We start from the raw sequence: 14,886 nt of genomic DNA on the forward strand, positions 1-14,886 counted from the left end.
CTGCTAACCCAGGGTTGGACTTCTCCTACAGCCAGAGGTGCCCCAGAAGAAAGGGGTGGTGGTTGACTTCTGAAAAATCAGCCACTGATGTTTCTACAGAGAACAGAGTTCTACTCTGATACACTTGGGGTCTCCAGGAGTGGGTCTCATGGACTAGTGCGGGGAAGAGGCCAGGCCAGTCATCACAGGCACAGGCCTGACTTAGGTCTCACAGTTGCTTGTCCCTGATGGTTTTCATCCCTGCCCCAGGCTGGGTGAAGATGTGCCGGGCAGCCCTCCTAGCCTGTGGACATCTGCCAAGGCCCAAGGATGGCTCCCTGCAGGCTGACTGGCCTTCACCACCTGTTTGAGCACAGGGCTTTTCCTAGGGTTAGACATTCAGCGTATTGGATACCATTTTCCAAAATCCTCCTTTGAGCCTTTCTAGAAACCTGGCTCTTTCTGGTCCCCCTTCTCTGTTCCCCAGAATCGTGCACACAGCGGCCCGGCTCTTCTGCCCTGATGGCTAAGTGTCAGCCGGCAAGTGCAGGCTGGCAGGGTGAACCCAGCAGCTGTTCCCAGAGAGAGACGAGGCTGCCAGCCTCTGGGAGAGGCCTGGTGGCGCAGTGGGTTACGCAGAGAGGCTGGGCTGCTAACTGCAAGGCAGGCAGTGTGAACCCCCGGTTGCTCTGCAGAATGATGAGGCTTTCTGCCCCCGTGGAGACTGACAGCTAGGCTCGAAGCCCACAGGGGCAGCTCAACTGTCCGACAGGGTCCCCGTGAGTTGGAATCAACTTGATGACAGTGAGCGAGAACTGAGCAAGCCTGCTTGGGGAAGGGCACAGCTTCGGGGACCCCACGAAACATCCACCCTGTCCTGTGGGCTCGCAATGAGTGGAAGTGGACTCGAGGGACTCCTTCCTCTTCTCCCCTCCCTGTGCTCCTGGCACGGCACCCCAAGGGCAGCTGTCAGGGTGCTCAGAGCCCCCTTGCTTCCTCAACAGAGCCCACTGGGGTTTGGTTGTATGTGGCCCGTGGGCGGAGGTGAAGCCAGGCCGCCTGCAGTCTGGAGCAGGCTCCATCACCCACTGGTGACATGCCCTCTGGAGAGGTGGGGACACTTCTTGTGACAGGAGTCCCCGGAGGTTATGAGCCCTCCTGGCCTGCGGGGAGCCATCCCAGGACGGCAGACATGGTGAAGCCAAGGCGAGGCTGGCACCTGGGGCCCTCTGACGTGTTCTCCTTGCCCCAGTGCCCATCGGGCCCATGAAGAAGGTGCTGGTGGACAGCCCCAAGAGGCGCATGCTGCTCATCGAGAATCTCCGGGAGTCCCAGCCGTATCGCTACACTGTGAAGGCGCGCAACGGGGCCGGCTGGGGGCCGGAGCGGGAGGCCTTCATCAACCTGGCCACTCAGCCCAAGCGGCCCATGTCCAGTGAGTGGCGGTGAGGTGGCTCGGGCAGATGGGGAGCCTGGGGGAGGCAGAGACAGGGCACAGGCTCAGCTCCCGCTGTCCCCCGCAGTTCCCATCATCCCCGACATCCCCATCGTGGATGCCCAGAGCGGGGAGGACTACGAGGGCTTCCTCATGTATAGCGACGATGTCCTACGCTCGCCGGGGGGCAGCCAGAGGCCCAGCGTCTCCGATGACACCGGTGAGTGAGCCTGGGACCATGTTACAGGGGTCCTGAGAGACCATTGGGCATGAGGTCAAGACAGATACCCCCCCCCCAAGCACAATCAACTGGGGGACTCATGGTACTTACACTGGGTCAGAGGGGCCAGGCAGACAAGGTCTGTGTGCGGTCTGAGTGTTAGGGGCCGGAGGCAGACGGGCGTTGTGCACACGGACCAGTGGAGACCGCTCTGCAGGGCTCAGGCCCCGCTGGGAGTCAGGGCCCTCGGGGCAGGCCCCTGGCAGAAGGCCCCTGGCAGTCACTTGGTAAGGTGCTAATGAGGCAGTGCCCAAACATGGGCCCTGCCCCCCCCCACCTTCTTGGTTTCCAGCACAGTCCCATGGAAAGCCCCTGTACAGTGGTTCCTGGGCACAGTTCCCAGGTGGCCCTACCCCAGGCCCACAAGCAACCCCTCAGCCTGCTGCCCGTTCTTCGGAAATGGGATGCCAACTCTAGTTTCCTGAATGAATTCACACTAGACCCCAAGGGGCTAAGCTTGGTCTTGGTCTCATGAGCCACCTGGAAGATCTGAAGGCACCCTGGTGGTCTACTGGTTACGTTCCCATCTGCTAATGGAGCAGTTGCCTGTTGAAACTCACCAGTCATCCTGCAGGCCACTGTGGCCGCCTGCTTCCGTCGACGTACGGCCTGTGAGCCGGAATCCATTAGATGGCAGTGGGGTGGGTTTGGGTGAGGGTCTGAGGAAAGACCACCTGGTCAGAAGCCAGGAGTCCCAGCTGCTACTGGCCCTATCGGTACCGGCAATGGTCCCTGGGAGGCAGGTAGGGAAGGGCCCATTCTGGCCACTGAACAGACAGGGAAACTGAGGCTCAGAGCCCAGAAGTGCCTTCAGGGAACCTTCACCAGGTTGCCCGGGCTCCCAGCAGTTCTTGGGGTCGGTCTGTCCTCGGAGCCACACTGCAGCTCACAAGAGGAGGTGCTCAGCGTCCACCTGGGTGGGCCCTCGGGGGCCCCAGGCTGGGGCTCTCCATCTCCTTACACCTGGATCTTACCGAGCCTGGAGGACTGGCCTTTCGCCGCGGCTCCGCCCACCTCATCCGCCGGCCGCTCCTCCTGCAGCCATCAGCCCGCCCACCCCGCCGGCGCCAACGCGGCCCTTCGTTGTTCCCAAGGAGGCGGTGGCTGGAAGTTCGATGCCCTGCTCGGGGAGGAGCTGGACCTGCGGCATGTCACGTGGCGGCTGCCCCCGGAGCTCATCCCGCGCCTGTCGGCCAGCAGCGGGTGCTCCTCCGAGGCCTCCCCTGCGCCCCCAGATGACGGCATGGGGGGCGCCAGACCACCCCGCAGCGCAACCCCTGGGCCCCCCGGAGGTGACGGCTCTCTCGAGGCTGCACCCCGACCGCACACACTTAGGCCCCCTCGGCGCCCGCCCTTGGGGCCCCTGGGTGGGCAGCGCCCCCCAGCTCCACTGAGGCTCAGGCACCCATGATGGTGGACTGACCAGGGGCAGAGCGGCAAGCCCTGCCCCACCACTGGGGTCTGCCCTGCTTGCATCCTGCAGGTGTTAAGAGTGTGGCCAGCCAGGGGCAAGGTGGCCCTTCTCCAGGAACAAGTGCCCTTGTCCCTGGTGGCCGAGGGCGGTTGGCAGGATAGCTGCCAAGTCCCTGGAGGGTTGCCAACCATGGGACTTCCCAGGACCCCCATCGGGGCTATGGCCCCGTCTCCTGTGGATGACCCTGCCCTCCTCCACAGAGCACCTGATGAATGGGCGTATGGACTTTGCCTTCCCGGGCAGCGCCAACTCCCTGCACAGGATGACTGCGGCCAACGCGGCCTACGGCACCCACCTGAGCCCACAGCTGCCCCGCCAAGTCATGAGCACCTCCTCCACCCTCACCCGGGACTACCACTCGCTGACACGCACCGAGCGCTCGCAGACGGCCACCCTGCCCAGGGACTACTCCACCCTGACGTCCGTCACATCCCACGGTGAGCGCCCGGCCACCCTTCCCTTCCCATCCTAGAGGCTTAGGCTGTGGGCTCGGGGACCCCAGTCCCCACCGTCCAGCATAGGCACCCACACCCCTCATACACACACCCCCTGCGCCCCACCTCTCTCACGCTTGTTTTATTCCAATGTAGGCCTCCCTCCCATCTGGGAAGCTGGGAGAAGCAGGCTTCCATTGTCCTGGGCCCTGGGGGTCCGGAATCGGACTCAAGTGAAAGGGCTGCCCCCCTTTGGGGGTTCAATCATCCTGGCGGGGCAGCCCACAGCGCCCTCCCAGGACCCAGGTAGTGCAAGGGTGTCGTGTCGGACCTGTTGCCATGGCTGACCTGCTCCATCTGCCACCTGTCCAGTCACTGCCACCACCTTCTCATCCATCCTCCATTCCACCAGCACAGGAACTAACCCCCGGCCCAGCCCATCCATGCTGAAGCCTAACGCAGCTCCACCGGGTAGACAGGGGTGGGGGTGGGGGCAGCCAAAGGAGGGGGTTGCTGCTCGGCCACTCAAGGTGCTCGCCCTCTCTCGGCACAGGCAGGGCCCGCACCCACTCTGAGGACGTGCGGGAGGTGCTGGGTGGCCTGGACAGGGTGATGCAGGGTGAGTGAGCTCCCCCGCAGGCAGTGCAGACATGCCAGGGAGGTGAGGGCATCTGGCTCTGACTTCCCTTCAGAGACCCCTGCCTCTGAGGCTCTGACTGTGCCCCTCTGTCCCCAGAATCGCGTGTGGTTGCAGGTGTGCCCGACACACCCACGCGCCTGGTGTTCTCAGCCCTGGGGCCCACGTCTATGAAAGTGAGCTGGCAGGAGCCGCGCTGTGAGCGGCCGCTGCTGGGCTACAGTGTGGACTATCAGCTGCTCAACGGCGGTGAGTGCTCCAGGGGGTGCTGCAGGGACCCCTCCACACACACAGCTGCCCCAACCCAGCCATGGAGAGGAGGGTCCCTCACCCAGCTCCTCTCTGCTAGGCTTTACCAAACAAGGCCCTACTGACCTCAGGCCTGGGGCCTTGTTGGCCTGACCTGCCTGGGGAGGCTGAGAATGGGGGCCTCCAGGCAGGGACAAGCCCAGGCCAGGATGTGGGTGGGCTCGGGCACCACCTGCCCCTTATAGTGTGGAGGCCAAACCACCAGCCCTGTCTGAGGACTCCAGCCTGCCTGCCTCCTGTACCCTGGGAGGGACAGGGAAGGGGTGGGAGGATGCCAGGGTGGGAAGGTGCCAGGGTGGGAGGGTGCCAGGATGGGAGGGTGCCAGGGTGGGAGGGCCCGGCACCACTTTCTGTCCCACCCGCCCCCAGAGGAGTGGCATCGGATCAACATCCCCAGCCCTAGCCAGACGTCCGTGGTGGTTCAGGACCTCCTGCCCAACCACTCCTACGTGTTCCACGTGCGCGCCCAGAGCCAAGAGGGCTGGGGCCCCGAGCGGGAGGGCGTCATCACCATCGAGTCACAGGTGCACCCGCAGAGCCCACTCTGCCCGCTGCCAGGTGAGCGGGGCCTCCCCCTAACGCCCCCCAGTGTACTCCGGCCCCAACCCAAGGACACCCAGATTCCACCTTCACCCCAACACGACACTCCGCCCACCGCTCTCCAGGCCCCGCCTTCACTCTGAGCACCCCACCCCTCAACACACTGACCCTCGGCTCCGCTCCCCAGGCTCCGCCTTCACCCTGAGCACCCCCAGTGCACCGGGCCCCCTGGTGTTTACCGCTTTGAGCCCCGACTCACTGCAGCTGAGCTGGGAGCGGCCACGGCGGCCCAACGGGGACATCCTTGGCTACCTGGTGACCTGTGAGATGGCCCACGGAGGAGGTGCTTTCCCCTGCCATGGTGGGCGAGGAGGGACTGGAGAGGTCCGGAGGGGGCGGGACAAGAGGCCTGACGGTGGGTCCCCTGCCCAGGGCCTGCCACCACGTTCCAACTGGATGGAGACAGTCCCGAGAGCCGTCTGACTGTGCCAGGCCTCAGCGAGAACGTGCCCTACAAGTTCAAGGTGCAGGCCAAGACCACGCAGGGCTTTGGGCCGGAGCGCGAGGGCATCATCACCATAGAATCGCAGGATGGAGGTAGGGAGCCGGCTCCCACCACGCCCCGCAGACCACGTGCCCTGACCACGCACCCTGACCGATGTCCCCTCTGCGTGCTCCAGGGCCCTTCCCACAGCTGAGCGGCCACGCGGCGCTGTTCCAGCGCTCACTCCCACGGGAATACAGCAGCGTCACCACCACCCACACCAGCACCACCAAGCCCTTAGTGGGTGAGTGGCCGGCCGGCTGGGACGCCAGCAGAGGGGGTGTGGCTGGGATCCCGACAGGGTGCTTCAACACCTCTGCCCCTGCAGATGGACTAGCCCTGGGGTCCCAGCACCTGGAGATGGGTGGCTCGCTCTCTCGGCACGTGACCCAGGAGTTTGTAAGCCACACGCTGACCACGAGCGAGACCCTCGGCACACAGGTGGATACTCAGTTCTACCAGACCTGAGCCCCGCCCCACCCCAGTGCCTCTCCACTGCCTTGCTTCTGCACTGCTAAGGCTCCCCAAGCTCAGCCCCCACAGGCGACTCAGCCCCCAGAGAGCTCTCAGCTACAGAAAAGGGGGTGGGAATTGGCAGAAACCTGGAAAGACCCCCCCTGGCTGCCTATTCCTCCCCACCCTGCCTCACTAAGGGCTCCAAACCCGTTCGTAACCAAAGACCAGACCCCAAGTGCCAAGGGAGGGCCCAGCCTCAGACCTGCAATTAATAAAAGATTTTACTACTCCTCAGCTCTACCTGTCTAGGCTTCTGGGCCAAGAGAGGTACCACCCCAGTCCTGGCCCCCACCCTGATGCCCCAGCAGATACACCTCGGGGCCACACAGGAAGACAATAGAGGCACAAGTTTATTGAGCACCCAGATGTGGTGGGCAGGCACCAAGGCCCCGAGCTGACCAGCAGCCCCTCACAGGGGCAGCACCGAGGCACCGTTAGCGGCCTGGGAGAGGTAGAAGGTGGCCTTCCCGCTGTACTGCTCCTGTGGGAGAGGGGAGAGGGTCTGAAGGGGCCCCGGGCACCAGGCCAAGGGGGCCCCTCCCTCCAGGCTTGGAAAACGCTCACCTGGATCTGCTTCATGGCTCGAGCTGCAGCAGAGGCCTCCAGCAGTGTCACCGTGCACCCGCCAAAGCCACCGCCTGTCATGCGGCTGCCATAAACCCCGGGCACAGACAGCGCGGCCTCCACCAGCTGGTCCAGCTCGGGGCAGCTCACCTCGTAGTCATCCCTGCCAAGAGGGCACAGAGGGCGGGCCTAGGACATGCTGGCTGGGGACAGCTAGCGAGCACCTGCCTGTGAGGTGCGGGTGCCCGGAGGGCTTACCTGAGCGAGTAGTGACTCTCTACCATGAGCCGGCCAAAGGCACGGTAGTCCCCGCGGTTCAGGGCGTCGGCAGCCTGGGCCGTGCGCCGGATCTCCCCCACGACGTGCCGTGCCCGCCGGAAGCCCTCCTTGCTGACCAGCTCTTTGCCAGCTGGGGAAGAAAGGGTGTCAGCAGACCACCTCCCAGGGGCCCTGCAGTATGTGTGTGTGGGGGGGGAGCGCCAGGGGAGGTATCATTCAAATGTTCCTTGCAGAAGCCTGGTGGCATAGTGCTTATGCATTGGGCTGTTAACTCTAAGGTCAGCAGTTCAACCATCAGCTGCTCCTTAGGAGAAAGGCAGGGATTTCTATTCCCACAGAATTACAGTCTCAGAAACCAACAAGGTCCATTTTACCATGTCCTGTAGGGTCCCCATCAACCCAATGGCAGTGAGTTTGTTTCTGTTTGAGTGAAAGGGTGGAAGGTCCAAAGGTCAATGCCAACTTCCAAGGCCCAGCTCTGAACCCGAGTCTAAGCCAGAGCTGGAACTCTGAGCAAGTGACTGGGCGCCTGAACACCCTCTTCCTCCTGGCAGAACGGGGCACCAGCCTGTGGGTGTTTGGCACACAGCAGACCAGCAGGCAGCCGTTTCCGGCCTAGGCCCCGCAGGTGCTGCCAGGATGCATGGGACCCTGCCCTACCAGGGTCACCCAGGCAGGACAAGAGTGCAGACGTTGACACAAAAGTGATAGTGGCATTGGGAGGACCAAGGACACAGGGGACAGGAAACTGCCTAGGGGCAGGGTATGCCGGGGACTGTAGGTCAGTGTCAAGGAGAGCTAGCTACTTCATTCCATGGGCAGCTGAAGCCATGGCCAGAGCAGGAGAACACAGCTGAGTTCCTGAGGACAGTGGGGCCTGCAAGAAGCAGGTGCTGGAGGCAACTATGGATTAATTAAATACACCCACCTGGGGGTCCCGGACAGCAGCAGGAGTGGGAGAACTCGGGCTGACTGAGGTTTCTACCAGGCACAATGAGGGCAAGACGGTGGCAGAAAACAGGAAGCCCAGGGAGCCTGGGAGGAAGCAGTTCAGAGGGCCGTGTGGCCCCTGAGTGGACACAGAACAGTGGTGAGGAAGGCAGGGGCCAGAGATACAGGTATGACCCTTCAGGAGCCACTGGGGCTGCTGTGTAGGGAGGTCGAGGTTGGGTGTGGTGGGGGCACGTCAGAGGGGAAATGAGTGAGCCGTTCTCAGGCTGCAGGGGGAGGTGGGAGGGAAGAGGCCAAGGCCAAGTGTAAGCCACACGTTTTATGTCGGGCAGCCATCATCGGGCCTAGTCCATGGGGTCAGGGAGGGAGGCATGGGGAGGGGTCGGCACACTGAAGGCTGGGGAAGCACAGGAGCCGGGGGCTCTCCCAGGAGTTGGGGGAGGGGGCGGGCGGGCAGGGACACATACACACACAACGTTCTCTCCCTCTTACTAACATCAGAGCAACTCTGACTCACAGCGACCCCACAGGGCAAAGCAGAGGTGCCCCAGTGGGTTTCCGAGACTGTCAATCTTTACAGAAGTAGAAAGCTTCATCTTTCTCCAGCAGAGCAGCCGGTGCGTTTGAACTGCCGACCTTCCGGTTAGCAGTCCAACTCAGGTAACCTACTCTGCCACCAGGGCTCTTCTGAGAATCCTTGGAGGAGGGGAGAGAGCAGAGAGGTCTAAGTCTTGGGGTTTGAAGGCGGCAGGGAAGGAGCAGGCAGAGGCCAGGAAGGCAGGCGCAAAGGGGGCAGGGCTACTGGACAGGGGGACACCCGGAGACGTGAGAGGAGGGTGCCAGGTCAAGGCACTCAAGTGTGAAGACCTCAGCCAAGGTGGTCTGACCAGAGCAGGGGAGGCAGGCCTTGGAGAAGGCGACAGTCACAAAGGGAAGAACGAGGTGAGCCCTCGGGCTGGCCCCATGTCCTTGAACAGGCCACTCCCATGCTGGCAGGGAGGGCGCAGCTCCCAGAGTGGACGGGAAGCAGAGGCTCACGGTGTGGGCTCCAGCAGGTGGCCGGGCCTCAACCTCACCGCTGCCCCTTTCTGTAAACCGCCCCAAAGGGGCTCAAACTATGGGTTCTCTGGCTCACCTCCACCAGGCCTTAGAACTTCCTGAAAGGACACCAGCCTTCTGGTCAGTTGTCTTCCTTCAAAGACTCACTGCCAACGAGTGGATGTCCACTCCGAGTGACCCGATAGGGCAGAGTGTGAGGTTCTCAGGCTGAAACTGTTCCTGGAAGTAGAAATCCCTTGCTGTCTCCTGAGGAGAGTCTGATGGCTCTGAGTTCAAAGCCCCAGGTGTAAGCACTACGCCACCTGGGCTCCTGTTCAGTGTGTTAGGGACTTTAAAAAAAAAACAAAACTAAAACTGCTAGCTTTCGGATTCTAGTTCTAGGGATGTGTTGCTGATGTTGCCATCAAATAGGTTCCGACCCATAGTGACCCTGTGCACCACAGAAAGAAGCACTGCCCGGTCCTGCACCGTGCTCCGAACTGCCCCTAGGCTCGAGGCCCTCGTTGCAGCCAAGGAGTTACCCCACCTCCTGGAGGCCCTTCCTCTTTTTCACTGCCCGTCCACGTCAGCAAGATAATAAAGAGAACACAGAGTCAGACGAGCCGGGCGCGCTGTCAGAAGATAGCGTCCTGGATGCCGTCTCTTTGGATGATAAACGTCCCCTGGCAGAAAAGGGGGTTCTAATATAGGGAATTGCAAACACCGAAAATTAAGAGAAGGGAGCAGATGAGACAAGTGCATACTCTCTTATTTGGAGAGCATGGTGGGCACGTGCTGAGGGAGATGCTTCCAGGTGGTGGCCCGGTATATTCTTCTCTGCACTTGCTGCGTCTTCTACAACAAACCCCGTGGCTTGGTGGTTACCAGGTGGACTGCAGACTGCAGGGTCGGCTGTTGGAAACCCCCACCACTCTGCCAAGGGAGGAAGATGAGTTTCCTCTCCCATAAAGAGCTGCAGTCTAGGAAGGAGCAGTTCTGCCCTGTCCTGTGGGGTGGCCATGAGTCAGACTCAACCCGGTGGCAGTGAGCTGGGTACCGAGGGAAACCAAGCCTCGGATGGGCAGGAAGGAGCACACAAACCTGAGAAGAGAGGAAGATCCCAAACACTGCGGAGAGAGACCGGGGTGGGGCGGTGTGTATGTGTTGCAGGGTGCTTGGGTGCAGGGAGTGGCCAGATGTGGCAAGAAGGCCCTGGAGGTCAGGTGCTTGCCTAGCTCCAGGGCAGCACGCCCTGCCAGCCTCACCTTCCAGCTCCTCCAGCTGCACCTCTCGGAGGCTCTCCTTGCCCAGGGCCTGCGCCACCTCCTCGCACTGGCGCCGCCGAAGAGGGTACTCGGTGGAGCCCAGCGAGTGGCGGACGTTGGAGTTGGTGATGAGCACGGTCAGCTTGGGGTCCGAGAGTGGCACCAGGCTTGTCTCCAGGGACCTGGGGTGGAGACGGCAAGGCTGATGTCTGATTGCTAGGCCAGTGGGGTGGGCACACTCCCCCCGGGGGCTCCTGAGTGTGCACCGGGAGGGGGAAAGGGGGCCTGACCTGCAGTCGATGAGCAATGCGTGACCCTTCTGCCCCAGCAGAGCGATGAGCTGGTCCATGATGCCACAGGGCACCCCTGCGAAGCTGTGCTCGGCCTGCTGACACACCTGGGCTTGGGCAGCTAATTCTTGAGAGTCTGCAGCACAGGGCGGGAGGTTGGGAGGCAGGCAGCTCCAAGGAGTTTCCCATCGCCCTCCCGAGATGTAGGGCAAGAAGGCCTGAGCCCGGCCCTCAGGCAGAGAGGGGCCCTGGGTAGTACCTGTGCAGAGCTGGTGGAGGAAGGTATATATAGCCACTTCCAGGGACGCCGAGCTGGAGAGCCCACCCCCCAGGGGCACGGAGCTGACCACAACCGCATTGAAGCCTGGGAGGGGGCCAGCTGCAAGGGGGAAAGTGGGCAGTGGTGAAATAGGGTGTTGGAAGTAGGCACAGGAAGGGCATGTGGCCTGGCATGAGGAAAGGCATTGGCCACCCCCTGTCTCTAGGGGGTGTCTCAATTGTCAGTCTCTTGCTGAGCTAAAGACCCAACTGCCCTCTGGCTCCCTCCATCCCTCCCTTGTTCCTGGGCCCCTTTGTTCCAGTTCTCTGGCTGGCTTAGGGCTCTGGAGGGCAACAGGCTAGGGCTGGTCATGTTCCAGAACCCCTTTGAGCATCAGTTGCCTCATCTGTAAAATGGGAAGGCTCCAGCCCATGGATTAGATGAGTTACGGAAGGTCAAGCCTGAGAGGTGGAGCATCTGCTACCAGTGGGCAGACCTAGGCTGGTACCTGGGTAGTGTTGAATCACCCCCTTGACGTAGTTGGCCCAGTGGGGCGTCCCGGGCTGCAGTGACCGCTGGGCCGTGGGCAGGGGGAACTGCAGCCGCCGGGGCTCATCGGCCAGCTCAGCAGTGGTGAGGAGAGAGACGAGCTTGTCTGACCGCAGGCTGCCAACCACCACAGTCATCAGCTCCAAAGCCTGGCAGAGGGAGAAGATGCAGTCAGCCAGGGCAGGAGATGCATGGCCCTCAGGGGCCCCGGGGAAAGGCGGGGAGCCAAGCCACTAGGGATGGGAGGGGTCAGGAGTGAGTTGACCTTAGGGGTTTGGGCCTGGCCTGCTGGGGCTGCAGGGGCTGGCCAGATATGGCCTGTGGGCAGATCTGGACTCTGGACTCTGCACTAAGCATGGGCTCCCAGCTGAAAGCCAAGAACAAAAAGGCTTTAGAAGCGCAGTTTCCACTTAAACTGCCCCCCATCTGAGACCAGCCAGAACCACCATGTTTCTGACTCCTGGTGACCCACGCTGAAAATAGGGTGGGGAGATCCCTCCATCTGAGAGGAACCCTAACTACTTGCAGCTCATCAAGAGCCTGCTGTGTGACCTTGGGCAGATCACTTGCCCTTTCTGGACCTCATTGTTCTCCATGAACTGGGCCCAGCATCTCAGGTCTAGCGTGATGGAGTGCCCCCCCACCCCCCACCCCCGTGTCGGCCCGAGAGACCCAAATGCCACTTGACATCTGCCCACAGTTTGAGGCCAGCGCTCTGGGCCGGTGGCGAGGACCTGTCGATCACATGGTGGTTCCCAGTAAGTGGATTCCACGCCCCCTCGAAGCGGGTTTCCAGCTTCCTCCTTCCGAAGCAGGAAGCTCGGGTCCCAGGCCCACCCTCAGAAGCGTCTCCCCCAAACTCCGGCTGGGAAGTCGGGTGCTGCCCGCCCAGCGTTCCACACGAAGAGAAGAGCGTCCGCCTCCCTGCACCCTGCCCTTGGCCCGGGCTGCGGGCTCTGGGACCCCCGCGCCCCTCACCATGGGCAACACCAGGCCCTGGTTGTAGTCCGTGTGCTCCCCGATGAGGTTGACGCGGCCCGGCGCCGCCACGGCCAGCTCGGGCTCCGTACCGAACTCCTCCCGGAAGGCCTGCTGGGCCTCGGCCAGCAGCTCGGCCACCTGCGGTTGCCTCGTAGCAGCCATGTCGCTCTCCCGCCGCGCGCAGCCTCGGCCCGCCCGCCGGGTTAAGGCTGGATGCTTGGGGCGGGGCCAAGGCAGCTGGCCACGCACATTCCCGCGCTCCCGGGGACGCGCCACCCCACCCCGTCCCTGCTGCGCGCGCGCACTCCGCGCGCCGGGGACCTGCGCGCGCCCGACTGGGAGTGGGGAGAGGGGCGGCCCCTGCCACCCCACGCCCCGCCCCAGGGTCCGAGCTGGCTCCGCCCCCGCTGGCTCCGCCCCCGCAGGGGTCTCTCCCGCTGGAATCGCCAGTACCAGGAACTGTGGCACGTCAGCAGCCTCTGGAATTTGGCTCCGCGTTTTGTGCGGAAGTGCGCAGCTTGGAGCCCTGTTGAGGGTTTGTCCCAAAGAGCGGGGACGTGCCTTCAAAAAGCATCTCTGAAAACCTCCTTAGGCAGGATGGCCTAGCTGATTATGGTCATCCCTGTCATTGAGCCGTGCCCTTGTAAAACGGTGTCACTGCTGGGGGGGGCACGAGGTGGGAGTCTGCACCGCACTCGGAAGAGTTAGGGCTAAGGGCCAGCATCTTGCCCTGTCTTTGCCCCGATGCTGCCTCCATGCCTCCATGGTACTTGGCCGGACTCCAAGGGCTGAGCTGCCCTGTCTACTGGACATGGTGCTCTTCTATGTGCCTCCCCGCCCCCGCCCAGCCGCCCTCCCTGACTCACAGCTCCACACACAGCCAGGGCAATAAGGCTGGCATTCAGCAAGATCTCTTAAGTAACCTGGTGTTACAGCGGTTAAGCATGTGGTTGCTAATGGAATGGTCAGTGGTTTGAACCCACCAGCAGTTTTGAGAGAGCACAGATTTGGCCATCTTGTCCTATCAGGCCTGCAGTCTACGGGGCAGTTGTACTCGGACCTAAGGGTCTCCATGAATCTGAATGGATATCACCTTACAGCACCCGGACCCAGAAATAGTGCCCAGCCCCCAAGTCCTGATCATGGGTCTCAGGATGAGTAGAGATGACGAAACCCGTGTGACAGTGATCAGGGACTCACTTGCTCATGGGCTTCTTGTCTGGGGTAAATCCACTGTCACAGCTCCTAGCAACAGAGGACTGAAGTTGGGTGGCAATAGCCAGCCAGCTGTGAGCCCTGTCTCTCCTCCAGGGACCCACTGCAGCTGCCAAAGAAGGTTGGACATTTAACCCCAGCAGGTGTTTCCTCAGCCTGGGAGCCTTGGTCTGGAGGCAGGGCCTCATGCCCAGGGTCTGGCATTTGCCACCTCTCTTGCCAGCCTGCATCTGAACCTTCAGGCTGGTCCCCCAAGCCCTGTCTGTAACTCTAGCCACAGTTGCCCACCCAATATGAAACCTTGAGCTGGTCTGGCAGAAGGAACCAAAATGTATGCAGCCCCTGGGATTAGGGCCAGGGCTGGGTGGGAAGCTGTGTAGGCTCAGGGCTGTTCAGGAGTCTATCCCAAAGAATGGAGAGCAGCAGTCAAAAGGCAGCTCTGAAAATCACTTTCATGAGGCGGTCGGAGTCCAGCTGATTATATTGCAATCCCTGTCAATAAGTGGCACATCTGTAAAAAGTGGAATTGGTAAAAGTTGTGCGGTAGGTGTGTTTACAACAATGACAATGATGACAACAATAAAAGAGGAGCTGCTTAGGCACAACCGAAAATCTCATGGAATTTGGTTCCTTGGTTTGGAGGGTTAGTGGCCCGGTTTCATGGGACATCCCACTTGCTTCTCCTCAAAGCAGGGCTGATGCCTCCGGTCCACCTCCTGGTTTGTCACAGAGTGCCTGGGGTCCTAAACTGACACTGAATAGTACGTGAAACTGGCCAGCCGATGTGTGCTTTGCTGGGCATATTCTCAACAACAATAAGAGATTGGGTTTTGTGTTAGGCCGGGTTGGCTAGAGAAACAAATCCAGTGACATATATATGTGCAAGAGAAAGCTTTATATTAAGAAGTAATTACATATCAAGCAAACATCCCAGCCCAGTCCAGATCAAATCCATGAATCCAATCCTAGTCCGTAAATCCAATTCTAGTGCATAAGTCCCTCTTCAGACTCACAGCCACATGAACCGATGCAGAATGCAGGATCATCACCGGCCAGTGGGTGCAAAGTCTTGTGGATCCAATGGTGGTGGCAGCATCCCAGGGCTCTGGGAGCCCCCAGTGTGGCTCTTCAACAGGAAGGTGAGAGCAGAGAGTGAGGTCCTCAGGACCCTCCTTTTGAGAAGACCACACCCACAAGGAGACGTCATTAGACTGTATGTTATTCTGGGTACTTTAAAGAAACAAATCCACAGAAACTCATGTATAAGAAAGTTTTATATACAGGTTAAGTGCGCATCAAGAAAACATCCCAACCCAGTGCTACCCAAGCCCACAAGTCCAACATTAA

General features: G+C 61.2%; 2 protein-coding genes across 2 annotated transcripts in view; one reads left to right on the top strand and one right to left on the bottom strand.

The window, feature by feature from the left end:
• ITGB4 (integrin subunit beta 4) overlaps positions 1-6,378 on the top strand; it is a 32,852-nt gene extending 26,474 nt beyond the window's left edge. Inside the window, exons 31-40 of the mRNA XM_004709139.2 lie at positions 1,232-1,414; positions 1,503-1,634; positions 3,369-3,605; positions 3,759-3,908; positions 4,339-4,488; positions 4,918-5,106; positions 5,276-5,431; positions 5,521-5,685; positions 5,769-5,876; positions 5,961-6,378. Coding sequence (XP_004709196.1) covers positions 1,232-1,414; positions 1,503-1,634; positions 3,369-3,605; positions 3,759-3,908; positions 4,339-4,488; positions 4,918-5,106; positions 5,276-5,431; positions 5,521-5,685; positions 5,769-5,876; positions 5,961-6,100 — 1,610 coding nt within the window. The 3' untranslated portion in view covers positions 6,101-6,378. The remainder of the gene's footprint in view (positions 1-1,231; positions 1,415-1,502; positions 1,635-3,368; positions 3,606-3,758; positions 3,909-4,338; positions 4,489-4,917; positions 5,107-5,275; positions 5,432-5,520; positions 5,686-5,768; positions 5,877-5,960) is intronic.
• Positions 6,379-6,480: 102 nt separating this feature from the next.
• GALK1 (galactokinase 1) lies at positions 6,481-12,494 on the bottom strand. The gene is made up of 8 exons (XM_004709289.2): positions 12,322-12,494; positions 11,303-11,492; positions 10,795-10,914; positions 10,536-10,671; positions 10,246-10,427; positions 6,971-7,121; positions 6,713-6,875; positions 6,481-6,629 (listed from the first exon to the last, which is right to left on the bottom strand). The coding sequence occupies exons 1-8, from the start codon at positions 12,484-12,486 to the stop codon at positions 6,558-6,560; spliced, it is 1,179 nt and encodes a 392-aa protein (XP_004709346.1). The 5' UTR covers positions 12,487-12,494; the 3' UTR covers positions 6,481-6,557.
• Positions 12,495-14,886: the final 2,392 nt, after the last annotated feature.

This window comes from Echinops telfairi, unplaced genomic scaffold (genome assembly GCF_000313985.2).
Source record: "Echinops telfairi isolate 266 unplaced genomic scaffold, ASM31398v2 ScPeMD7_7458;HRSCAF=8496, whole genome shotgun sequence".
In the NCBI taxonomy this organism is placed as follows: Eukaryota; Metazoa; Chordata; class Mammalia; order Afrosoricida; family Tenrecidae; genus Echinops; species Echinops telfairi.